The sequence below is a fragment of the Acaromyces ingoldii genome (assembly GCF_003144295.1).
Source record: "Acaromyces ingoldii strain MCA 4198 unplaced genomic scaffold FA10scaffold_9, whole genome shotgun sequence".
NCBI lineage: Eukaryota > Fungi > Basidiomycota > Exobasidiomycetes > Exobasidiales > Cryptobasidiaceae > Acaromyces > Acaromyces ingoldii.
In genome coordinates this window covers 102367-126760 of record NW_020290255.1, presented here as the reverse complement: position 1 = coordinate 126760, position 24394 = coordinate 102367, and the positions used below count along the sequence as shown (strand labels likewise).

The 24394-nt window shown below is 52.3% G+C and overlaps 8 protein-coding genes across 8 annotated transcripts; 4 read left to right on the top strand and 4 right to left on the bottom strand.

Annotated features, from left to right (window-relative positions):
• Positions 1 to 1575: 1575 nt before the first annotated feature.
• On the top strand, positions 1576 to 3990 carry FA10DRAFT_263047 (hypothetical protein; the record flags this gene model as incomplete). The annotated part of the gene is made up of 5 exons (XM_025520172.1): positions 1576 to 1991; positions 2076 to 2475; positions 2563 to 2893; positions 3020 to 3111; positions 3259 to 3990. The coding sequence occupies 5 exons, from the start codon at positions 1576 to 1578 to the stop codon at positions 3988 to 3990; spliced, it is 1971 nt and encodes a 656-aa protein (XP_025373978.1).
• A 1879-nt stretch (positions 3991 to 5869) lies between these two features.
• FA10DRAFT_263046 (hypothetical protein) lies at positions 5870 to 7403 on the top strand (the record flags this gene model as incomplete). Its single annotated transcript, XM_025520171.1, has 3 exons — positions 5870 to 6760; positions 6821 to 7195; positions 7278 to 7403. 3 exons carry the CDS (start codon positions 5870 to 5872, stop codon positions 7401 to 7403), a joined length of 1392 nt encoding a protein of 463 aa, XP_025373977.1.
• A 785-nt stretch (positions 7404 to 8188) lies between these two features.
• On the top strand, positions 8189 to 8804 carry FA10DRAFT_269881 (hypothetical protein; the record flags this gene model as incomplete). The annotated part of the gene is made up of 1 exon (XM_025522916.1): positions 8189 to 8804. A coding segment is annotated over exon 1 (347 nt), but the record flags the coding sequence as incomplete, so codon positions are not given.
• Positions 8805 to 10332: 1528 nt separating this feature from the next.
• Positions 10333 to 11085, bottom strand: FA10DRAFT_235225 (putative short-chain dehydrogenase; the record flags this gene model as incomplete). The annotated part of the gene is made up of 1 exon (XM_025519022.1): positions 10333 to 11085. A coding segment is annotated over one exon (753 nt), but the record flags the coding sequence as incomplete, so codon positions are not given.
• Positions 11086 to 13169: 2084 nt separating this feature from the next.
• On the bottom strand, positions 13170 to 13720 carry FA10DRAFT_269880 (hypothetical protein). The gene has a single exon (XM_025522915.1). The coding sequence runs from the start codon at positions 13682 to 13684 to the stop codon at positions 13214 to 13216; it is 471 nt and encodes a 156-aa protein (XP_025373974.1). The 5' UTR covers positions 13685 to 13720; the 3' UTR covers positions 13170 to 13213.
• A 192-nt stretch (positions 13721 to 13912) lies between these two features.
• Positions 13913 to 18241, bottom strand: FA10DRAFT_282026 (hypothetical protein). The gene is made up of 15 exons (XM_025523743.1): positions 17673 to 18241; positions 17542 to 17545; positions 17041 to 17484; positions 16578 to 16615; positions 16366 to 16459; positions 16111 to 16209; positions 15644 to 15864; positions 15287 to 15456; positions 14974 to 15131; positions 14784 to 14886; positions 14632 to 14725; positions 14552 to 14575; positions 14343 to 14488; positions 14168 to 14273; positions 13913 to 14069 (listed from the first exon to the last, which is right to left on the bottom strand). The coding sequence occupies exons 1-15, from the start codon at positions 18160 to 18162 to the stop codon at positions 13972 to 13974; spliced, it is 2289 nt and encodes a 762-aa protein (XP_025373973.1). The 5' UTR covers positions 18163 to 18241; the 3' UTR covers positions 13913 to 13971.
• Positions 18242 to 21287: 3046 nt separating this feature from the next.
• Positions 21288 to 22136, bottom strand: FA10DRAFT_297784 (NAD(P)-binding protein). Its single transcript, XM_025524547.1, has one exon. The coding sequence runs from the start codon at positions 22108 to 22110 to the stop codon at positions 21328 to 21330; it is 783 nt and encodes a 260-aa protein (XP_025373972.1). The 5' UTR covers positions 22111 to 22136; the 3' UTR covers positions 21288 to 21327.
• A 483-nt stretch (positions 22137 to 22619) lies between these two features.
• On the top strand, positions 22620 to 23500 carry FA10DRAFT_297780 (NmrA family protein; the record flags this gene model as incomplete). The annotated part of the gene is made up of 2 exons (XM_025524546.1): positions 22620 to 22947; positions 22998 to 23500. 2 exons carry the CDS (start codon positions 22620 to 22622, stop codon positions 23498 to 23500), a joined length of 831 nt encoding a protein of 276 aa, XP_025373971.1.
• Positions 23501 to 24394: the final 894 nt, after the last annotated feature.

Below are 24394 nucleotides of genomic sequence, written 5' to 3'. Positions count from 1 at the left end.
TGACGAAGAAGAGCAAGAGATGATGTTCGATGAAGAGAAAAAGGAGTATTTATATGAGAAGTAATTGGCGTCGAGGCGGTCCAAGCGCTCGCGCTCAGACCACCAGGCGCGTGCGACAAGCGACAGTGGAGTAGATCGGTTGTGCCATGTGGCCCCGCAAAAGCGACAATTGCACGTGATAGTCTCGGTGTTAGTGCCAGCCCCACACTCGCTCTCCAAGGCCAGAGATGGTCCCATCCGGCCGGCAACGAAATCGGAACGTCGCGAAATAGTGGTGCCAAGATGCATTCTAGAAGCGCGTCCTGTGCTGGTGGTGGTGACGACGATGGACGATATCATCGAGCTGCCGAGGCAGATTGTTCCACGGTTCAGCAATTTTCCACGTACTCGAACAACGGCGCCGGCGAAAGAGAAAACGTAGCACTTCAGCTGAAGTGGTCTACTGTCTCTCATACCGAGGTGGCTGTCAAAAGTGTCGTCGAAGGTGATGACAGAGCTGACAAGTACCGCATTTTTCAGAGGAAAATGCAGAGGGCCGCGTCCTTCGCCTCATCGTCTTCACTGGCGTCCTCTTTTGTTCGGGAAGGTCCGCTAGATCGAGCAAAGACAAAGAGACCTTTGGCGGCGTCCGAAGCGATGAGGGCCGATTCTGAGCCGAAGAAGACAGCAACCGCATGCATGCAGTGTCGCAAGACAAAGATGAGATGCGAGCCCCAGTATGACTACTCGGGAAGCAGGGAGATAGTAGGACCGTGCAGGCGGTGTGCCCGGGTGGGGCATACGTGTATATTTGCCGCCACGCGGTCTGGTCCTGTGCTGAGGCGAAGGAATGGAGAAGAAACGAGCGTCAATTCGTCTGATAATGGACTCCGCTTCTTGGGCGGGCGAATGCCGGCATGCAGCAGAGACGGGAAGACTTTGCGAGGCGACGAAGCACGATTCGAACAGCGCATGCATAGTGCCAGAGATGAGGTTTCGTCCCCTTCTCTGCATCGGCATGAGGTGACGGCGACGACCAGCACCTACGGTTTGGTCTGTGCAAGCTGCAACGCCCGCACAACAAGCGCCGACGGTGCAGCACCACAAGCCGGACGTGATCGCCAGCAAGATGCCAGTCACACGACAGAAGTCAATCCATTTGACAGAGATGGATTGGAGATACTACATAGAACTGCTAGGATCGAGTCGATTCTCTCAGACGTTCGACCGCAGGAAAAAGCATTGGCAGCGTCATACGAAGAAATGAGATCGGACGAGCTACGGCCGTTTGATCGCGTCGCGTCGCCGAAGCAACATAACTTGACCAGTGCCCTTATAGGTCCTGTCTCTACGGGCTACAGCTTCGCGCCAATGAACACTCTTCGGGAAGCTTCCTCGCGTCGAAGCGCTGTTGCTCATGCAGTCATGAGCTCTACTTCCCAACAAACAGCGTATTGCAGCCTTGTGGAGAGCAAAGATATCGCTGACGGGCATTCTCAAGAGCACGATGCGCTTGGATACTCGTCGCCGAAGAGAGCTAGGGGGTCCTCGATGGCTGCCTGTTCATCCCCTGCTTCTCACACTGCATCGTCAAAGATGGGTGTGGCCTGTCAGGAATACTTTGACACCACCGGAGAGGAAGACATTGGCGGCGTGAATCCCGCCTTTCAGCATGGCGATCGCTGTGGCAAGGCCGAGATTCTCACGACTGGCCTAATCACGCGCGATGAAGCCTCGGAGCTCTTTGATATCTTTTTCAACAGTTGCGCTCAACACCTGTGCATACTCGACCCAACGCTATACACGCCAACGATGACACTCAAGAGGTCGGTCTTTCTCTATACATGCATCTGTGCCATCGCGAGCCGCTACTATGAGTCGCCACTGTTGAGAAAGAGGTTGCGAACGAGGCCGGCAGAACAGCAGCTGTACCATACACTGTCGAACATTTGTGAGCGACTCGCGTCTGTCTGCGTCTTTCAGGGTCACAAGAGCGTCGAAATTGCGCAAGGGTGAGTCGCAAAGAGGGGTCGCTGTCTTCTGCAGTAGAGCCTCGCTATCAGCCTCTCTTTGTCCGCTTATTTGCCTTGATGCAGCCTCGCTCTCCTGTGCCTGTGGCGACGCCCTTGCCAACGATTCGACTTTGACAACGCTTGGACGTTTAGCGGCTTGGCAAGATGTATGGCCACGGATCTTGATCTACAGCGCGGAGGACTTCTGGGCCGCGAGGGCAGGTTTGATTCAACTTCACAGCAAGCTCAAACAAAATCGCAACCGCCGACGTCGAGTCGGGAGCAAGATATGGAGACACTAAATCGCCAGCGTTGTTACCTCCTAATCTTTGCCATCGATCGGAGCATGAGCGCCCAGATGGGCAAAGCTTATTTACTTAGAGAGTCTTCCCTCGTTCGCGGCTGCGAAAGTTGGTGCCAGCAGGAGCTAAGCGCGCCCTGGGATGTGGCCGTTAGCGCCTTTGCCGACCTGTATTGCATCCTGGTGAGTGTACAGTGAGAGCGCCAGTCTTGTCGTTGCTACCCCAGCAGGGGCTGAGCAACCACCTCTCTGTTTCGAACTCCCGCACAGTCGAACCAAATCGAATGTCTCAATGCCTTCACCAACCGGACCTACGCGTTGAGCACGGCAAATGAGCTACACATGACACTGTCAACATTCAATGCGGAGCTTGACCGTTGGAAGCGCAAATGGGAACATCGAGGGTTAGTCCAACCCACGGATGTGGACGACATGGGCGGAGTGGATTACGATCCGTACGAGAAGTGGTCGACAACTGTCCTGGTGTCAATTCGCAAGCAATTCATACTTCGACTCGAGTACGCCAAGCTCATCATAAACAGCTATGGGGTCCAGCACTCGATGAAGTCGCCTCTCGAGGCCGGAAGTCCGGGAAAAGGATGTGAGTGTTCGTCGGTCTCGCGCACACGGCATCGGTTTATAGCTCTTGCGTCACTCCTCCTCTTTTCTTGCGATCTGCTCGTGCTGCGTGCATTGGCTAACCACTGTCTTGCCTACCTGGGCACAGATTTCGACATCTGCTTTCAATCTGCCAAAAATGTTGTTCAGGCTGTTGAAGGAGAGATGCGAGCGTCTTTGCGCTACAGTCCTGACATTCAAGTGAGTTCCCCTCGACGTATTTTCCTCCCCACTCACATTACTCATGCCCATCACCCTGACAACAAGTATGTGATGATCTCGTACGCCTGCATCTTCCTTCTCAAACTCCCTCAACTTCGCTTCTCAACACTCGCATCCCCGTCCCAGGCTTACAACTTGGTGGAAGGAGCAGTCAAGGTTTTGGATGATATTGCTGTCGATAGTGACCATTGTCCGGCCCTGTACGCCGCATTTCTGCGCTCCATTGTAGACTCGTACCATGGGTTGCTCGGAAGCGTGAGAGAAGTCGGCATTGATAAAGGCAGCGACCACCAAGTCGACGCGCAAGGACGCAGCGACCACCGTCATCGCAGGAGCCGAATCGGCGCTGCCTCGTCCGGTGCTCTGCCAATAGCCGAGATTGGCCATGCCGACGGTCAGAAGACTCCGTTTGCATCCGACGCGTGGGCATCCTTCGAATCGGAGCAGACTACTACAAGAGGTCTCGCGCCACCCCCTTTCCCGCTTACCAGCATCACCTCCGTGGCGAGGTCAAACACAATTTCTCCCTCCTCACCGTCCTTACTGCCGGAAGACTGCAACCACAGTACTGCAGCACTCATGGGTGAACCTCGCCCAGACCAGCTGTCAGTGCCGCCTAGCACTCAAAGTGCAGTCTCGAACAGCTGCTTGGAGAATGATGCCTCGGCGAGATTCACGAGCGTGATGAGCTCGCTGCAGGAGTCAGAGCTCTCTTTGGAATGCATCCTCGACGAAGCATACTGGTCATCGCTTCTTCTTTTACCTCAGGGCGCTTCATCTAGCTTTCATTTCGATGGGTACGGCGGCGATGAATTTGTACAGGCCCAAAGGGCAGCGTCCGAGCGCGACGCTTCCTAGCAATCTCATGTAGTAGCAGGAGCAAGCGAGCCACCGTTGCTGTCGAGAATGCGTCATCCCCTCTGCGCCCTCTGAGCCAATTACGTAGACAGTCACGGATAGCGAGCGCTATGGAGAGGCCATCATCATCTTACCTAGCTCCATCCACGAACCTGATTGGTGCGCCGAGCTGCCATCGTCATCGGAAACACCCATATTCACGCTTATCGGTTCAGGTTCAGACCATCAGCTACGGCGCTCTTGTTACGCATATCTGTTTCTACAGGGTGGGCAGTGCGCGAAATTATGGGCAGATACTTAGACTAATCGTTTATGCGGAAAAGTGGTGGAGATATTATTTCTTGGACAGCCTAATGTGCCAATGTGGCTACAATGGCTTTGCTGCACGCCGCGAAAGAAGAGCGTATTGCCTGCCAGCACGAGACGCAGACGCAGCGTTGTGGAGTCAACCAGAGCAGCCAAGCCTGCCAAATGGGGGCCTCGAGGTGCAGAGCCTTCGCTGAAGTCAAGGTTCAACATCCGGAACCACACATGGTTGCACACTGTGGCTGATAGGAACTACAAAGATGGTGAAGCGAATTCACTGAAGGAACCTAAACAAGTCGTGCCCGTCGTGCCCGGTGATTTGTTCGATTCTCAGCGCCCCGCGAGAAGCACTGACATGCTTAAGATTATGTAGCCCTACCTGTTTGCAGGCGTCTCATGCTGAGGGTTTTGGCGAAGTGGGAACGAGACACTTGGGTACGTACGACAAATTTGCTGGTGGCCCTTATAAATCAACCGCTGTTCACAGGAAGTCGGGCTACATCGCCGAGACGACACGAAAATGACCCGAGCTGACTCCGCCCAGCCGGATACATCTTAGTAACATAAAGCTTTCGTTTTGTCTGCAGCACCTAATGGCGTCGCCGTCGTGGTTGGGCGTAGACGTCGTGGCTTCAGAGTACTGCGCAGAGCCATGTCATTTTCTAATATTAAATACACTGACGCGTTGCAGAAGGACCGCCAGGAGCAGCAGCTGTTCGGTAGGCCTTGATAAGCTGATTTGAGTCGCCTTGGACGAGTACGAGTTCGTGAAATCGTGATGTTCACCACCGATCGATACAATGGACATTGGTGACGGCGCAGAAACGCCACTCTTCGCACTCTCCTCATTTGGCGTCCTGATGGACCATTTGAGGGATGCATCAAAAAAATTAGGCCCGCTATCGGCGCGCATGTCGTGAGCAAGATTCGCCTGGTAGTCACAGTTCCTCGCGCGTGTCTCAGTAAAGTGTGGGCCGTACAGGCAATCCCGGTCGTTCCTTGACAGGGGATGCGAATATCCATTAATCCCGAACACTAGTGTTTCTCGGCAGGCCCAACGGCGGGCCCGGCGGCAACGCCTCTCTGGCCTGCAGGGACACTAGGTCGACAATAAATATGCGAAACCGCACAGAGCAATTAGCCTCAGGGCACCTCACATGAACGGAGCGGACCAACAGTACCACTACGATTAGCGTGCTTGACTTAAATTTTGTGCTCGACTTAAACTCTGCAGGATGGCTGGACAGATCGAGAACAAAGGTGTTCCTGAAACGCTACGAAGCATTTGACCTTTTGGAGTTTCTTTTCACGAAACATTGGCGCTACGGGAGAATATTATGCAGAGGGGTTCTAATTGCAAGGCGAACGTCTCAAGCAGGCGACACGTCATTATATTCAATAAAAGAACAGAGATGTGCAATTACGCCATCTTTCAGATATTGGATCTTCGTTCCTGACGTTGCTGAATCTGCATGAAAGTCCTTTATTCGGCAGAGTCTCGGCTAGGTGGGCGATGTGGGATTTCGTATATATATAGACTGTGTTTAGAGGGGTGCAAGACAAGACCCACTCAATGGCTGAACAACACGATGGCACACGTGTGCCGTCTGACAACTTTCGAGATCCCGATCGTGAGCTCGCAACAATCGACGATGGTGACACATTTTCAAAGTCACAAGATGCCGAGTCGGCCATCGATAAATTCTTAAATGCCTATCGTCACCCGCTCGACCGAGAACTTCGAGAGCAGCCGAAACTGACGCACCCAGTGGTGGTACCTCAGCGAAGGCCCGGCCACAAAGAACGTGGCTTCGTCAAGGCATATGCACCCGCGTTACAAGAGCATGACATTAGTCAAGAGGCCTTTTTTGACTTCATAAAATTAGTCAACCAGGCGGTCCAGCAAAACAAGTGGCTCGTTGCTATCCAGCTGGCTGCAGTCGGAACCTCTTTCGTGCCCAGCAACATAGCCTTGGGGGTTTCAGTTGCTGTGCAATTCATTGCCGGTGCAATTGCAGAGGCGGAAGCTAAGTGGAGGTGCGTCCGCGCCTACTTGCAAATTTACGAGAGTTATTGTGCTGATTCGCAGCACAATCCTAGAACCAATTCCTTTTTGGATCGTATCAACCGAGAGTATTTTCGCCCCCGTGGACTTTATTGCCTGCTCATGTCTTACGACCCTATCGCCATGGAACAGAAGGAAAGCGTAGAAGAGGTCGACGCCATCTCGCGATCTATGCTTCCGGAGTCTTCGTCGGAATCGCGATCGAAGCTGATGGACCGCGCAAAGAGGAACCTGCGCAATCCAGTGGCCGCCACTACCGAGGGTGAAGGCAACCTTCCAAGCAAGGCAGCCGCTTTGGTCTACCGGGATGAGCAAAAGTCAGCTTCGCCCAATGGATCCGATATCAAAAAGGTGTTTCGCCTTAACAACTACCTTGATCGACGAGCACAGGCGCGATATGTAAGTGTTGGACTTTCTTTTTGCGCTTTGCAAAGCTAACCTGAGTGGTCCGCTATGAAGGCGAAAGAAAGCAAAGGGGATGTCCTCTCAAATCCTCATGTGCGGAGCTTCAAGAACCGATACCTTGACCCCAACTCCTCTGCAAGCAATGGCGGCCTTTTGGGCTTCTTGTCTGGCGGGCTCCTGACACCCAACATCGAAAGAAGCATGCAAGCAATCCAAACGCAATACGCGATCCAGGAGCAGGCCATTCAAGACCAGCAAAGACTCATGACAGATGCCCTGCAGCAGCAGGCTCACAGCATGGGTCTCAGTGTAGAGCAAGAACAAGCTTTTCTCCGACAATACCAAGATGCTTACGACTCGCAGCTGCGACAGATGCAGGAACAGGTAAAGATGCTGAAGAACGGGCAACTCCAGCGTCGTATTGTTCGTGTGAGTATTGAGCATTTCTTGATCGGACAAGAAGTTCCCCATGTCTCTTCAGGGCGGTTTCTAATGCCTTTTGGCCCACCAGAACATCCTTTACCTAATGATTGTCAACATGCCTTCCGAAACGGAGATGGCGGCGGCACGTGTGCAGGTCAACAAAAAGCGACCTGGCCCTACCGACAGTTTTCAATTCGAATCTCTCGAGGTGTAGAACCGAAAACACTATATTGGACTATCGATATTTTTGACGGTCTTCTCTGGCTTGCTTCACAAAGGCCGGTTCAAAGTTCCACCTTACTTTCTTCGATTTTCGCTGGAAAGTGCCTTCGAGGTACTCTGACACCGAGATCTGCGCATTTGATTAGTATGATTTCATGACGTGACTTCGTTCGTTAATCTAATAATTGAGGAGACACGCTGTCTTCCGATTTGATTTGATTTTGTATCAGAGAAGTTGCTCGCTGTCCCGCTGTAAGTGGTGTGAAGTGAGTTGAGAATCCGGGCGCAGCGGTGGCCACGTGGGCGCCAGAGGCGGTTACGTATGAAGCGTACGATGACGAGGAGGTACGGGATCGCTGCGAATCCTCAACGGATTGTTCGAAGCGCCAGTGAAGGCCTCGAACTGGGGCTGTATAGTACGCCCAAACTGCCCGGCACGATTAAAGGGTGGCTTCCGAGGTTCCCTCCAGCAAGCGGGTCGATTGGCTTATGCCGATCGCTCCGCATGCATTGACAATCGACGTGCTCGCGCGCGGCGACCGGTGCCCTCTCTCAGACAAGATACCGGAGTAGGAGGCGCTTGGCCCTCTCAAAGAGATGTAAAAGATGATGATTGGTTGAAGAAGGGAGCGAATTGAGAACACGCGCGATAAGCTCAAGACCTGTCCGATTCAATCTACAGCGCGCGTGGCAGCGGTCGGCTGCCACGTGTGCAGGTGCTCGTCTCGGCGAAGGCGAAATTCCAACTGTCCTTCCCAAATCTCACTCCACTGTTGAGCCTTTTCATCTGTCATCCAAAAAAGCTTTTGAGACTGTGAGGAGCAGGCTGAGCTCGTCGACTCTTCAATCTGAAAGGCCAGTCGTATTACGATGACGACAAACATTTCCAGAAGTCGCCTTGCTGACAGCGCAAATTCAAGCGTCAGTGGGCAATTCTGCCTTCACGCGCAAGCTCGCAGGATGGGCAAGCGTGGGTTGTGGATTGTGTGCTGGAACACCAACGTCACTCGAACAAGATCTTGTTCGAAGCATTTGCATACCTGCTCTCGGGCCCGTCTGGCGTCGGGCTGCTGTTCATTACAAGGGGCAATTCTTCGATCGGAGAGGCTTCACGCGACTTGTCCTACCCGGTCGTCGAGTGTGCAGCAGGCTGGCGCAGGTCAAAGTCTTGAGGGCTATGACTCACTGACCTCTGAGACGGCTTTCGATAGATTTAAGTGAGAGGGATTCCACACAACCACTTCAATTTCATGGCCATCACGTCAGACTTCCTTGCAGACAATCTTCTTTGGCACTGGTCTGCGACGGCTTCGACGGAAAGATAAGTGCAGGCAACTGTCGTCATACACCGTGAAGGCCTCACAGGGATTATTAGGTAGACATCATTTCGTGGGATGAGATTACGAATGTAACACTTTAGATATTGAAAATTCTCCTAGTGGTAGGAATTTGAAGATAAGAATGCAGAATAATAAAGCAGCCAGAACCTCATTGGCAACTCGCTGCTCCGAGCGAGTGGCATCGTGCATGGCCGTACATGGTGCCAACCCAATAGTCGGCGGTCTAAGTGTCCGCAAATCGTAGCGCAATTACCTGAATCCAAAAAATGGGTCGCCAAGCCGTGTTCATGCCCTAACCAATTGGTGTTGTGGGTGTGGGTCACTCTCGCGAGGATTACTCGAGGTCTCACCGCGAAAAAATTCACTGGATGCCAAGAATGTCAAAATAGTTGGCCGAATCGAGTTGATGAGCTTCTGCTCCGGTACATTGTCAAGAGCGGGCGTCTAATCTACCTTCATGAAACGTTTCAGCTTGTCCAATTCATCGTCGTAGGGCGCGGGTCAAATATTGAGTTGAACATTGCCTCAATCCGAGATAGCCTGGCCTTTCTTACCACGCTGTCTCTATAAGGTCTTCTTATATACTGGGATGTTTTTTCGCGATGCTGTTGATCGGCACGCACTGCGTTATTGTGCATCGAGACGCCGAAAGCTTCAGTCTTATGCGAAAAGTGACCAGACAGAGACAATGACCAGGACAAACAACGCTCCCGTCTCAGGAGTCGTCTTACTGCTCGTTAAGATAACTTACGTTGCCTTTGAAGTCTTTGAAAGCTTTGCCTGGTTGACTTTAGCTTGATGCTCTGCGCGCCAATGTTTTGGCAGCTGGCTGGCAAGAATCTCGATATCATTCTTACGCGCTGTGAATGGCCTCCATCAGTAACCTCGCCAAGCCGCTCGGACGAATCTTCAACTATCGCTTTGCCTGCAGCAACACCGTCGAAAGGACCTTGAGCGGCCTAAGTACGTCAATATCTGCCGAAAAGATAAATGCAGAGGTTTACTACCGAGAAATTGTGCAATGCGGATCGAAAGCCTGCTGTCAGGCACTGGCATGCCCTTGACTGCCCACTTGGCGCTTTTGAAAGCATCTCAACGTTTCTTGGCACTGACCTGCGTCGTCATGTTAGTGTTTGATGAAAGACATTTAACAAACCCTTGAAGAGACTCGGCAGCTAGAGTAGGCGTATCGGAGCTGCAGGTCATTGGATTTCCGTGCTGGTATGGGACCCTGTCGGCCATATTGGATGTGTCTAATCGTCTCAGATCTAGATCTGGGGCCAGCTTGATAACCTCGTCTTGCGTGAGTCCAACAAAGTCTGCGCCCCCCTCCATGGAACCCTCGTTGACAAACTAAACGATGTGCGCCTTCTTCAAAGGCAAAGTCTGTTTGTCTTCCTGCTCGTTTCGCTCTTACAGTAAACACGGTGAGAGGCCATCCGAGCTGCTGCAAGCCCATCATCGAGCAGTTGTCAAGTTGGATTGTAGAATGATGCAGAGATACGTCTTACATTCATGAAGATAAAATTTGCTGCTAAGTAAGGCACATTTTTACAGCACACTCCATTCGTTTCAATTCGTTCAAAACCAATTGCGATCTCCATGCTGGCTAATCATCCTTCCCTGAACGTCCCATCCCAATTTCGAAATCGTGTCCAGTTGGTCACGTACACTCTCTTCGACAGAGATTCTGCCATTGACCTTCAAATCGATCTTCCTAAACATTGCCGACATCCAGTCCAACGCCTCCTGAGGCATAGGATTAGTGTCCACGAACCCAGGACTCAATGCCACGACGTGGATTCCTCTGGGTTTCAGCTCTGCACCGTACTTGGCCACGACTGCGTTCATCATCGCTTTGCTGGCACTGTAGGGCACGAGTCCGGAGATCTCGGTGCCGAGGATGACATCCGTGTCGGCAAGGCCGGTGCTTGTGTGGATGATTTTCTTCTCGTTGCCCTGCTCAATCAGCGGCAGGAAGGTATTGGTGAGATGGATTGTGCCCAAGACGTTTGACTCCACAGATTTCTCGATTGCATCTTTCAGCTGCTCGACGTGTTCAGGATCGGATAATTGGCTGGGCTGAACCGTGGCAACCGAGTCGTCCAAGTAGGCCGCATTGTTGATCAGCACATCGAGGCTTCCACCGGTCACGGAAGATATATTTTTGGCTGCCTCTCGGAGTTGGAAGAAGGAATTGAGATCGCCTTGGATAATGTGCACGTTTTGCTTGCTGGCAGCGAGTTCGGTCAGCTTCGGAGATGAGGTCGTGTCACGGACGATGGCGAAGACCGCATTGTTCTGGTTTTGGGAGAGTTGACGAATGAACTCGAGCTGTGGGGGTGTCAGTGGTGACCCGACAGTGCGGAGAAAAAAGCAGAAAGACTAGCCCCGAGACCACGGGACGCTCCCGTGATTGCATAGGAGACCATTGCCGATTCGTGTTTGAGTGAATGATGTCGTTTAGAGTACTCGAAGTGTCTGATGGTCGCCGAAGTTGTGTTGCTCCAAGTTTCTGAACCGATCTCCACTCTGTCTGAGGTTCGAAGTGCGCAAACAATCCGCGTTTTATATACGGGCCTTGTCGCACAAAGCAAGTTAAGCAAGCTGTCTGGCAAACAGAGCTTTGCCCTAAGCTTTTTGCGGTCTGCTCGCGTTTTCTGAGCAAGGATTTAGCAGTGTTGTACATCACGTACTGCTTGTAAAGAGTAAACGTAAGCTCATGGGACGTATACGCGACCGGAGATATGCGGCACTAAGTACTTGCGCATCGGAGTTAGGCCAAAACGTTGTTCTGGTGTGGGTGTGGGTGTGGGAGAGAGAAGGGATCTAGTAAAGCACAACCTCTGGATAAATGAGAGGCTTGTAGGCTCCACTAAAAAGCTTGTAGAGCAGTGGGACAAGTCTCAAACCACGACTCGTCAACACGGCTGGCGGCCAGGTGCCGGTCAAAATCTTGGGATAAGCGAGATACATTTTCTTTCTTTTCGGGCTAATCGCACGCTTGAAGACATCTTTAATTGCAATGCTATTAGCAGACCCGATCCTTCCAACGACCTCGCTTCAAGGATTGCATCGTTTTGCTGATGGACCTGCAGGTGCCAGAACGAACAGCGAGTCAACTTTATGCTCAACGAAAAGGTAAGTTCCAGGGCACAACAGCCGTCGAAAACGGCAATTTTCTCAAATGTCTTAAGGGTCCGAGCGCTTGACAGAGACGCATCAGTCCTGACCAGTCTCCTACCTTCGAAGCCGCCGACGTTTCCAATTGATCCGACAAAAAAAAGGCATGAAGAATATGATAAATTGATAGAGAACGAGCACCGAAGAAGGCTACAGGAGGCGTCGCAGGCTTTCCGTTGTGCTTGTTCGCATGGCTAGAATGGGCGCCATTGGAGACGTGAATTGCTAAATATTCCGGTGGTCCGAGCGCTTGAAAAAGATGCGTCGGCCAAAGAAGTCAAAGCCATCGACAGTCTCCAATCTGCCCCGATGGCCTCGAGCGCCATTGTCTCTATCTTCAAGGCGACAGAGGTCATAAAGCCAGAAGCTTAGGCGCAAGTGATCCCCTTAGCAGAGGCAGCATTGCGATGGTCCATGCACCACTCAGTCAAAAAAAAAGAGTACAATAATAAAGTCATCTTTTCAGCGTCCTCGATCAAGCATGTAGAAGAAAACTTATTGCCTTCGAAAAGGGCCCCTTGCGAGACAAGTGGGTAGAAGCAATTGACCAGGCATGGACCGTGATCGACGAGAGCAGTCAGGCTCCCAAGAATCATTTCTAAATCCTAAAGCCTAGCAGTTGAAGGTACTTGACTTTCATCATCGCCTTTTTACATACATAGAGAGAACAAATTATTCAAAAGCCGGGAAGTGATAATCACCTTTCAAGGTCGCAGGTTTTTCTCGCGAGAGGCTCTTGTACGGAGATCTTTCTTCGTTGTAACCCCTGATCAATGTTCAACCTCGCAAGCGCGACTCGAGGGTGTCCTGAAAAGGCGGGAGATGAGCCGCTCGTCTTTTGTGCCTTGCTTCACGCTCTCTTCCAGTAATTATGTATCGCCTACCGCCTCCGGTTTAACAACATAGCCCGTCTTGGCCTTAGCTCAAAAATTGCCGCCTTGTTGTGGTGGTGAGCGTCTGATTGTGCATCGGCGTGCGCACGTCTTCCGGATGGATTGAAGTTGAGGAATGCATCTCGAGGACAATGCCGCAGATGGTGAATTCGTCTATGCCTGTAGCCCGAGCTGCCGCGCTGTGCGAACTCGGCATTTGTTCTGCCCTCCCTCGGTGGAGGTAGGGAAATGAGCTTTAACTCTTGTATGTCACTACATTGGCTGCCGCTTGGCCCGAAAAAGCTCACCTGTGGCGCCATCACACACTTTACAGCTATGAAATCGCTGTCGTACAGCTCTTTTCTGCCTTATTGCTCCACTTGTATTGCATCTGTTTATCAATATACTCATTTCGACATTTTCGTTGACATGTCTTGTGCAAAGCCGTCTGTCTCTTGCACTAGATGGCGCCGGATAAAGAAAGGCGTGGCGATCATAGACGACAGTAGACGGAGAAGAAGCGGGAGTTGAATATCAATTGTACACCTGAAAGTTCTTGTTTGACCCTTTTGGATGATCTCCATTTCCCAGGCGACACCGACTGGCGCAGGTATGAGGTGCAAAAGGTATGCTCTACTATGCGGTGACTTCATGAGCACTCGATCACGCTCTGCAACCACAGTTCGGTAATGTTGAATGATGAGAGAGCCTCCTATCGATTCTACGTTGACCATCCCTTCACGTTTGCCTACGACCCCAATTGCGCGATGTCCGGCCTGGCATGCATGGTATTCTTCCTCGGATAAAGTGAAAAGCCAGTCGGCAAGGTTGAAGGACTCGCTGTAACTGTCCAGCGTCGTTTCGTGGGAGAATCTCATGGCGCGATAGTTTAGGTGAACACTGAATAACTTGCGAGGACCCCATGTAATATATAGCTGCGTATTCCCCAGAAACGTACGCGATTCAGCGCCACTATTCGGAAGTCGGATCTTGGAGAAAAGGCGTTGATTATGCTAACCTGGTGCTTGAATTACTAGTAAGTAATACTAAAAGCGCAGGCCATTCTAAAAAATTATGAGACCGTATTCGCCGCTTCCCAGCAGGCTGGTGTGTGGCAGCCGAGAAGGCATGTAGCCTGCCCTGATCACACAATAAGGCGGTGCTTCTACAAAAGGCAACCCTCCTCTGGGTCGTCTTCCAGACAAGCCCGTCGTTGCAGGCACTTGAGGACGTCGAAGAATTTGTCCATGTCGTCGTTGCAAGCTAGTTGTACGGTACCATCACTAAGAAGTAAGGGATCCGTCACAAGGAGCTTTGGCAGGCCCTAGAGCGGGACTAAGGTCCGGCCACTGTTCACCTACAACGGACGATCAGCAGCTCCAGCAGAGCACGGATGGGCAACGGTACAGAAATCTCGCTTCTTTCAGTTGCGGCAAGGGATCGTCTATGAGCCGTGGACACTGGCAGCTAGGCATCGATTAACGTCATGGACAAGACGGCAGGTACTGCTGAAGTGTAGCTGGCTTCGTTGCGAACCTGTGCAAGTATCTGTTTGGTGGCAAAAGGCGAGCGTTCGCGCAGCGCATTGCCGTAGCGGACGAGGAGAAAAGGAAATAGGGCGAGGGTGGCGGCGAGGAAGCACAGAAGCGTAGACGCCCATCTATACGTCAGCTTGCGGTACACTGTGGACTCTCTTCCATCAGAGAGAGAGCCATTTGACGGCGAATAGGTGCTGGGTGACTCACTATCGGCTGCAAACAATGGAAAGGCTACGAGCACGGGGGAGCCAGAGGGGAAAAGCTCGGCAAGAGGCAGGGACGCTCACTGGTGGCAAACACATTCCGAAGGAAGCTCTGAGCGGCAAGCGCCGACGATGTATACAAACCGTAGCACTCGGACAGGTGAATGAGAATGCAGGCCTGCGTGGCTGGTCAGCCAGGTGTGCGACACGAATAGAGGAGTGGAACCGCAGCTCACATAGACCGAGTACCGGCGGACCGTGATGCAGGCCGAGGCAATCTGGGGTACGATCCACGGAAGTTGCGGCAGACCGGTCCACGCATAGAAGAAGAAGCCCGTTCTCCCCGGGGACGGTCAGCATAGGCAGATGAGACAGGAGATAAGAGGTTGGAACTCACTGGCTGCAAAGGCGACTGCACCCAAGCACGCCTCGCCTAGCCTCGTCTCGGGCGTGCTGCCGGCTTGACGCTTGGAACGCTGGACATAGATGAGGTGGATAGCAAAACCGATCAAGGCGTCGATAGCCATGCCCACGAAGCTAGGCCCCTGTGCGATAACGTACTGCGCAAAGACGAGGGGCACCGACTCCAGAAAAATATAAAGAGTACCCCAGGCAAATGAGATCCAAAGCGAGAGGCAGAGCACGATGGGCTCTGTCACCGGGAGCACTACGTCGTTGCCACCTCAGCGACTGATCTTTGGAAGGGGAAAGAGTCCCCTGTGCGTGTACACAAGCTCACTCCCTCAGCGGTCTGACGAGCGAGGTCGAGAGCGAAGCTTTGATCTTCCTGGCCATGCCAGCCAGGGTGGGCCTTTCGCTTGGCTGCCCCTTCCTCTGCCTGACAGAGAGCTAAATCTCGCGATTGAAGGTCAGGAAGACCAGCGCAGCCGAAGGGACCGATGAGATGAGCTACTACCGTCAGCAGATATGCCAGTGAGCACATCGTATGGACGAGAAGAAGAAAAGCTAGTTTGACCAAAGTCCAGTGAATCCATTGACAGCTGACGCCGCCACCGCCAGTCCAGCTGAAGAAGATGGGCTTGATAGGCGTGTCAAAGAGGGCAGAGAGGGAAAAGAAAGGCCATGGGCACCTCACGCTCCCCACGGGTCCAGATGTCCGACAGAGTGCCTTCCACCATTGTGGCACCCACGGAGCCGGCAGCTCCACAGAGGAAGCGCGCGACGAACACCGTCTGGATGTTTCGCGCAAGGGCAACGAGGAGGAAGAAGAGAAAGAAGGTGCCGTAAGCGATGATGTAGATGGGCCTGCCACCGACAGACTCAGCGAGAGGCAAGAGTCGAACGCTGTCATTCCCTCTATGTATCCGCAGAAACGACAGCAAAGCATAACAACTTCATCTGTGAAAGGCACATGCCGGTCAATCTCGGCTCAAACTAGCTTCAAAAGACAGAGCTGGCCCGAGCAGCTCCAAAGCGGAGTATAGATTTGGAAACATATTTTTTGCCGAAGGCAAGGCAACGAGCCTTCGGCTTGTCCTTGATGTACTTCTTCTTTTGATCCAACAACTTCAATCGATTGACATCGCCCTCGAATTCAGCTACGTCTGAGAGGGCACCGGTCGGTGTACGCGCATCGCACAACGATTGTCGGCAATGACGCCGATCGCGAAGCGATCGACGTCGCCGAAGGGATTGATCTCCCTTTGAGCAAGATCAGGCAGTTTGGGTGTACTATACAGCATCAGCCGGAGGCCTTCGCTGGCGCTCAGGCACTCCGTTGAGGATTCGCAGCTGATCCAGTACTTCCTCGATGATCGTACGCTCCGCCGTGATCGCCTTCGGCGACCACGTGATTACCGCTGCACCCGAGTTCTCAACTTAATGTTGCTGCCCATGGACCCCTTCGAGCCAAGTCGATCCCTGCCGCTGGCGCGACCTTGAAGGGCGCGAGCTGGAAAGGCGTTTCAGTACAGAACGGCGTCAACGTAAGGATCTAAAAGCCTTCTTTCCATTTGCAGACAAATGAAGGGAAACTTGTATTTCCTTCATTAAGAGTCGAGAGGACTGACCATCGTCAGTGTATAGGAAGACGCTGAGCAAGAACGTACTTTGAGGGTATCACGGAAGACTTTAACGACACTTAGTCCTTAAAGGCTCTCGTCAGACGAGCCAACAAGAGCGGTCAGTGTTATGGCTGCCGATGAAGCCTGGCAGCACCTGTGTGTTAACAATGACCCGGCACAGGCTCCAGCACGTCAGCCATGCCTTAATCGCTTGCTTCGAAACAGAAGTTCCCGGGAGGTAAATAGTTTCGATGTAAGCCTCCGTTTCTTGTGCGTCCGTACTCGCCGAGGCACGTCTGTCGTGAGAGGCAGATAGAAGAGACCGAAGAAGTGCAACCCAGCTATGGACGTGAAATTCTCGAAGTTGTGCTTCATGACGACGAGCGTTGGGTCGGCCTAACTTATCCCTACGCGGAAGTGTACAAATTTTCATGAATAGAAGGAGCAGGATCATGTCAGGTAGACTCACAAGTACTCTGAGCTCATTAATTCACGTAAAGCTCCCATAGCTTCTTCGAGTAGGTGTTGGCACTTTTGATCTGTCTCGCAGGGCGATATGGCGTCAATGTCCAGATCTTCCTCATCCTGTCGATTTTTCTGCCGCTGCTGCAGATTTGGACGTGAGTTTGCTTCGGAGTTGGATGAAGGGAATGGCACTAAAACACTTTTGCTGTCGAAGCCAATGAAAGCTACTTCATAAGCTTGCATGGCGAGGCGCATGTATTGGGTAGCCACCGGAAGCGTCATCATTTGTTGCTGGAGGAAGCCTAGTGTGTGTATCTCATCCTCAAGACCCGAAAATCCGCATAGACGGATAGCCTGCTGAATGTCGGACGATGGTAGGAGGTCATTAGGGTTGTGCCATGACTGTCCTGTTTGTAAGAAGCCTTGATAATCGACATCCAACGGATAGCTGCCGGGAACGAGTTTTAATCGAACGCTGAGGCATATGCTGACACAACGAGCTCACGTTCCTGAAAGCGTTCCACTAGTATTCCGCTCTATATGAGCAAGACAGGTACCTTGGAATTGTGAGACAACAATCTCTGTCCATCCTCTATCAGTCATCCGACGTACGGCACCAAGAGGTCGTGTACGCACCTGAGCGAAAGCCTACTAGCCGGAGCACAACGTCCTTCTGATGTGTTTGCGACATGTGCATGGTGGCGCCATCAAGAAGCGCCAGGCTGACGAGGAGTAGGGGTGTGACACGTGCCATCAGCTGACCGCGGTAGAAAGCTGTGACGTGAGAAGGACCAGATGCTTGCAGGACTTTCGCTACAAGTGGTCTCGACGGGCCTTGCGCCAACACGCATTCAATGATTGGCATCCAGCTCGGCAATCCAGTATGAATGGAAGCGCTAAAAAAGCGTTCCCAGTATCGGGAGACTGCGTCGATCACAGCGATGGTGTCTTGATGAGGGACAACGAACACGCGAGCCAGGCGAATTTGCCCGCCGTGGAGAAAAGTTTCGGCCTGCTCGGTGAAGTGCTCTTTGAAAGGCCCGAGGAGCTGACGCGCTTTCAAAGAGCTGCGTAGCTCTCTGTTGATGACTTGTAAAGCCTCATCTCCGTAAAGTACCTTCTCCATGGTGTCCGATGCGATGGGCGGCAAGGAAGGCCGACGATGCTGGTGTTCGTTTATTGAGCGGGACAAACCTGTATTCTGGCGTCCAAAGAAAGGCATTGGCTCAGAGTTCTTTCTTGTGCCCGCTAATTGCCAGTGTGGACTATCGCTCCGACGCGGGAGCACGCACGGACATTTCTGGCAGTTGAACACTTTCACGAGGAATATTAAAACCTTATTATCAGACGATAGCGCACGATTGAAAAGGACACCACAAATGATTGGCACGTAACAACTGCCGACGTTTTTAGTAGAGCTCAAAAGTTGCATTCGCTAAAGCTATAGAAAGATACCCCACATTTGTTGAAAACATTCCTGAATTCTGATTCCTATCTCTTGGTATGAAGCATGCACACAGTTGAACGAACTTGTATATGAAAGTGAGAAGTTCTGAAGTTGATGGCGCGTCAGGACTTCTCCACCAAGCTGGCGAGAACACGGGCTTCGAAGGTGGCTGCCATGAGCTGCGCACCATAAGTCGCTTTGAGCTGCTACCAATTGATCGCTATCGCGTTGGCCAATGACACGTCGAAAAAGCTTGCTAGCAAGTGCTGCAGTTTGGCCTGTGCCGCTCACTAGTACTGTCTCTCACGAAGTGCTAGCATCGGGACCAGCCTTATTGTCCAAGCAAAGGGAAAAGCCATCGACGGAGATTTTGCGTGCTATCAGTACTGTCCGGCTTGCTCGCTTCCCTGCGGACTGCAGATCTATGGATGCCCCCTAGATGACGCACTCTCCAAATCGTTGACCGCGCCCTACGCCTCTTATCTCACCTTTGACAAAGGTGAATCTGCCTGAAAGGAAAGTTAGCCCGCCTGACGTGATCAGTGTCAATGTCCTGTTGCCTCGTCTCAAGACGCTGCCTCGTAATTTTACAGCACACGACGGCCAAAGTCTTGACTCCAACTTACTGCAGCTGCTGGTCAATTTGGCCCCAACAGATTTGGTTCGCCTGTGCTCACGCATGAACCCCAACCTGCCTGAAACGCACGATTGTTCGTCTAAAGGTAAGAGCAAAACTCGAATCTCCTCTTTTCCCTACTCTCCCGCTCTCACCTTCACCTTTTCCAGTTCTCAAAGGTGGGCTGATCGGGGAGAAAACGTCTCCTATCGCTTATCAGATGAGGTACAACGCAGTACCTGACATTGCATTGCCGCTACCCTGCACCCAGCTCAGCCATGTCAAGAGAATCACCTACCTCAATCTCAGCTTCATACCAAGGTACGCACCTAAGGTTGACCTTTCATGTTTTCTGCAGAGCAATTTGACACGGCATCAAAAGTCTACACTGCGCACTTTGCCTTCCTCCGGAGACACCAAAGTGAAATAGTTAAGAATTCGGGCGCAGCGGTAGCCACGTGGATGCCAGAGGCGGCCACTTCTGGAGCGTACGATGACGAGGAGGTACGGGATCGCTGCGAATCCTCAACGGATTGTTCGAAGCGCCAGTGAAGGCCTCGAACTGGGGCTGTATAGTACGCCCAAACTGCCCGGCACGATTAAAGGGTGGCTTCCGAGGTTCCCTCCAGCAAGCGGGTCGATTGGCTTATGCCGATCGCTCCGCATGCATTGACAATCGACGTGCTCGCGCGCGGCGACCGGTGCCCTCTCTCAGACAAGATACCGGAGTAGGAGGCGCTTGGCCCTCTCAAAGAGATGTAAAAGATGATGATTGGTTGAAGAAGGGAGCGAATTGAGAACACGCGCGATAAGCTCAAGACCTGTCCGATTCAATCTACAGCGCGCGTGGCAGCGGTCGGCTGCCACGTGTGCAGGCGCTCGTCTCGGCGAAGGCGAAATTCCAACTAAGACCTCTTTTCTCCACAATAAGGGGCGGCAGTCCCTGTCGCACGAGTTGCGGCCAAAATTCAAGTCGTCAAGGTGTGGGCCGTGGAGCGAGAAGTGGGGCAAGATGAAAGCCGGAGAACATCTACGATGGTGCTGACGTCGAGGATCTGGGAGAAAGACACTGCTGCCTCGACTTTTCCGGAGGCACGGCCTTCTTGCGGCCTCTCGACCGCTAAAAAGAAGGAGAAAGCTCATCCGAATCGCGTTGTGATTAAGCTTGTCCTAGGGCGGGAGAGGGGCGTCAAGCTAAAGGCGGTGTCGTCGTCTGCAACCTGCGTCATGGTCTGGGCCAGCCGACCAAGAGCGAGGAACTGGTTCGATTGCGATATAGTCAAGGTGGGTCTACTTGCTTTCTCTTCTCTCGAGCATGCAGCTGATAAAACTATCCCCTAGTCGGCGCGACATCAATGTGGATGTTGCCCAGTTCACCACACGTTGTGCATCAATTAGACCCTCGTGTCGATCATGGTCCAGTGAGGTGATGCCTGGTTGCCCAACCGCATTCCTAGCCCCTAAGCGCTATGCTTGCATGGCTTCTTACTACCTAGCAATGACGCCTTTTTGGTGACGATTGGCTACAGAGATGGTTCATAGAAGGCTTGATCGATACCGAGTGCCAAGCAGCAGAAAGCTGTAGCGTACCGGAAGGGCTTTTGCTGCGCCAGCGATTGCTTCGCGATCCCGCGACTACACCGCCGCAGTACTAGGAGAGCAGGCTCAAGAAGGGCAGCAGCAGCAGCAGCACTTTTTCCAGCTTCTCTTCTAGCTCCTGGACGCCGCTTTGGTGGCTATCGTGGGCCAGACCCAGAATGAAGTTAGTCTTGCTCAGCGGCAGCAGCACAGCGGCAACAGATCGATTGACAAAACAGGCGTAGAGGGAAGCGCTGCCGGGTCGCGGCGAGATACACCTGCTTTCCCTGTTTCGGGTGGTCGACGAGAACAATAGCGACGACAGGAACACAGAAGGGCTGAGCCCCTTGTTATTCTGCCCCTAGCCACCAGGAGCTTTTTTGCGCTGCCAGTTCAGTCCGAGGGAGTCAATGTCGCCCTTGTCCCCTCATGGTGCGACGAGAGCCTCCTGGACGATATCGACACCCAATTTCTCTACACAGAGGGCGTGCTGCCGCCTAATGACTTTCTCCGGGAGCAGACCCCTGTGGCACAGCACACCCTGCTGCATTTTCTCAGGTTTGTGGTGAAACTTCTTCGGTGTTGTGCAGCTAACAAAACTCACTTTCGTCTGGCAAAAGAAAATAAAGACTGCCATTCATGCGCATTCGTTACCAAGGGATCACTTTCCCATCTGAAGAGTTAAAGACAAGGCCAGATGTCGTCTCTTGGTCGGCCTTTTCGATGAAGTCGAGAACTCTTTGTGCCGCCTCCTCCTTTGTTACTGCTCTACCGTCTTGCAGCAGATTGTCCATGGTGATGCCGCCCAAGGATTTGATCGCCGTATCACCAAGAGCTGTATTAACCACGCCTGGGTGAATGGCGAAGCATGTCAACCACGGTTCTTCGGCAGCCAAACGATTGACCAAGTAGTTGAGAGCAACTTTACTGGCACCGTACGCGGATAGCTTTACGGGTGGAAGGCTATCGCGAAGCGTTAATGAGGCAACTTCAGTGCTCAACGCGACAAATTTGGGCACTGTGCTCGTGTGCAAGAGGCCTTTGAATGCCTTGAAAAGAGCCCAAGGACCAATAAGGTTGACCTCCATTTGCTGAGCGACCACATCAAGATCTGTTTCGGAGACTTCAGCTCCTTCGTGAGCGATTCCGGCGTTCGCAATGATAGTATCAATCTTTTCGACGCCGTCCCTCTTTAGAGAGGCAAATGCGGCTTGTGCGTCCAAACGATGCGACGAGTCGATCTTTACCAATAGTAATGTTGTTCCAGAGGCCCGTGGAAGACCAGAGAGACTTTTTGCGTCTGCCGACTGCAAGTGACGAACGGCAGCGATGACTCGTACGTTCGTTTGCTGCAGAAGAATGGCGACGAACGTCCTACCAATCCCTCTTGTAGCACCGGTAACAAGAATGGTACGAAGCGTGTCGCTCGTCATTTCGAACGTTGTATAACTGCTGAGCGTAGCGCTGGATGAAGAAAATAGGAGTTTTGGTGGATAGCGTTCTCACTGCCGTGCTTATATAGCATCTTGCTGAGCAAGAAGTTGAGTGCTTTTCCGACGATTAGCACCATGGACGACCATAACCAGCCCTACGAGCCGCGGTATTCCCGAGATTCCGCGTGCGTGTGCACCAAAAAATTGTGTCGCACCAGAGAATAACGCACCGGCAATAGTTAGCGGTATTTCCGTCAAATTCGCGGCCGGAGATACTCAGCCCGTTAATTTCGGCAATATCGAGCGCCCAGCGCAGTTTGAGCTTGCTTCTTCGGCGTTTCCGAAATTACGCCGAGTTCGCAGTCTCAGAACATGACTACGCGCGCATCCGCAGGAGGCCTAATTCCCGGACTGCTCAAGACCGCTCAAGAGGATTCGAGCCGTCGGGAGCATATAAAGGAGGTGCTCAGTTTCAGAGATCAACCTACTTTCAGTCCTGAACAAGCACCATGTCCCAGCCCCTGTATCTCATCGCCGGTGCAACCGGCGCAACCGGACGCTTCACCACCTCTACCTTGCTGAACTCAGGTCAGAGAGTTCGAGCATTGGTGCATAAGGAAGACCAACGTTCAGAATCGCTAAAAGAGCAAGGAGCAGAAATTGCTGTGGGCGACCTCCTGAACCTAGATCAGATCCGCTCCGCTCTGGAGGGCGTGACGGGGGCATATTTCGTTTATCCTTTCGCTCCCGGTCTTGTTGAAGCGGCCGCCTTTTTCGCCCAAGCAGCAATCGAAGCAGGCGTCACCTCCATTGTCAACATGTCACAAAAGCCAGCTCGTGCGAACGCCAAAAGCCACGCATCTCGCGACCACTGGATTACTGAACAGGTCTTCAATTGGTCGGGGATTCCCACAACCCATATTCGTCCAACTTTTTTTTTGCCGAGTGGCTGACCTATCCAATGGATGGTTTCAACGTGAAGAAGGGGACCATCGAATTCCCCTTTGATGACGCAAGTCATGCGCCTATCGCCGCCGAAGACCAAGGACGTGTGATTGCTGCTCTGCTTCAGAGTCCCAAAGGACACGCGGGAAAAATCTATCCGCTCTACGGCCCCGAAGAACTGAATCATGACCAGATCGCCGAAAAGCTGACACGTACGCTCGGCAGGCCGTTCGTGTACAAACCTCTGAGCATCCCGAACTTTGTGGCGCGCCTGGAGAAAAGCGGCATGCATCCGCGTCTGGTGCAACATCTACGCGTCGTCGCTCAAGACTACAAGGACGGAGTATTTGCTGGAACGAATTCAGTTGTCGAGGACCTCACTGGGCGCAAACCTCTCTCGGTAGAGCAGTTCGCTGTAGCGAATCGATCTAAGTTCGAGGTGTGACAGACAGATGTACGGTACTTGTCCGTTTTCGCAAATGAAGAGCTGTTTTGTGTTTTTATTAAACTAGGTGGAAATGGCTCGCGCTGTGCAAGGTGGAATTTCAAGAGCATGCTCAGTGCTGTCGATCACTGCTTTTTTTTTGTCGATCTCTTATTAGAAGACTCCAGGACCATTTTCATTGGCGCGTAAAGAGAGGAAAGTGATTGAAGTGCTGCCATTTGCTTCTTTACTCTGGCTTGGGTGTTGTGTGGATGAAAGTTGCGCCACTTTGCGCAACAGCGGAGGGGACTGGGCCAAGAATGCTCGAATGCGGATCGGCACCTCTCTGCTTAAAAAAAGTATGCTCTGATACTCTAGTGCCTGTTGACCCGTTTTAAGATTAGCGCTCGTTTCGGGAAACAGCGGCTAAGAAGAGGATGAAAAGAGGCTTGTGCTTGCAGTCGCATCGATCCAATCTTGCTCTTGTTAGATTGGGCTTGCAGCTGAGGACAACAAGCGAGATACTATATCCCGATGTAGATTCTCATATTTCGAGAATGAATGAAGAGCATGTTGCCCCTTTTTAGCGTCGGAGACCCACGCCTAGCAGTTGGCATCGCCTTTTTGTCCTTCATGAAATATCTTCGGGTCTTTTTGCTGTACAACAGCGCCTGAAGCAAGCAGCTGCGAAGCCCTTGGTTCTGTGCATGCGAGAATTGGGTTCGGCAGTCGCGACGCAGGTAGAAGCCTTCGAATGCTGTGCTCAACAAACTTCGTTGATGTGAGCAGCACTCTAGCTTAGCATGGCAGTTTCCCTAAGCGGTGTATACTCGATTCTCGAGCGTCTTGCTTGGGTTTCGATACGGTAATTTGCGAAAGGCCGAGGCCGCTCAGACTAATGGAAGAACCGGGAGT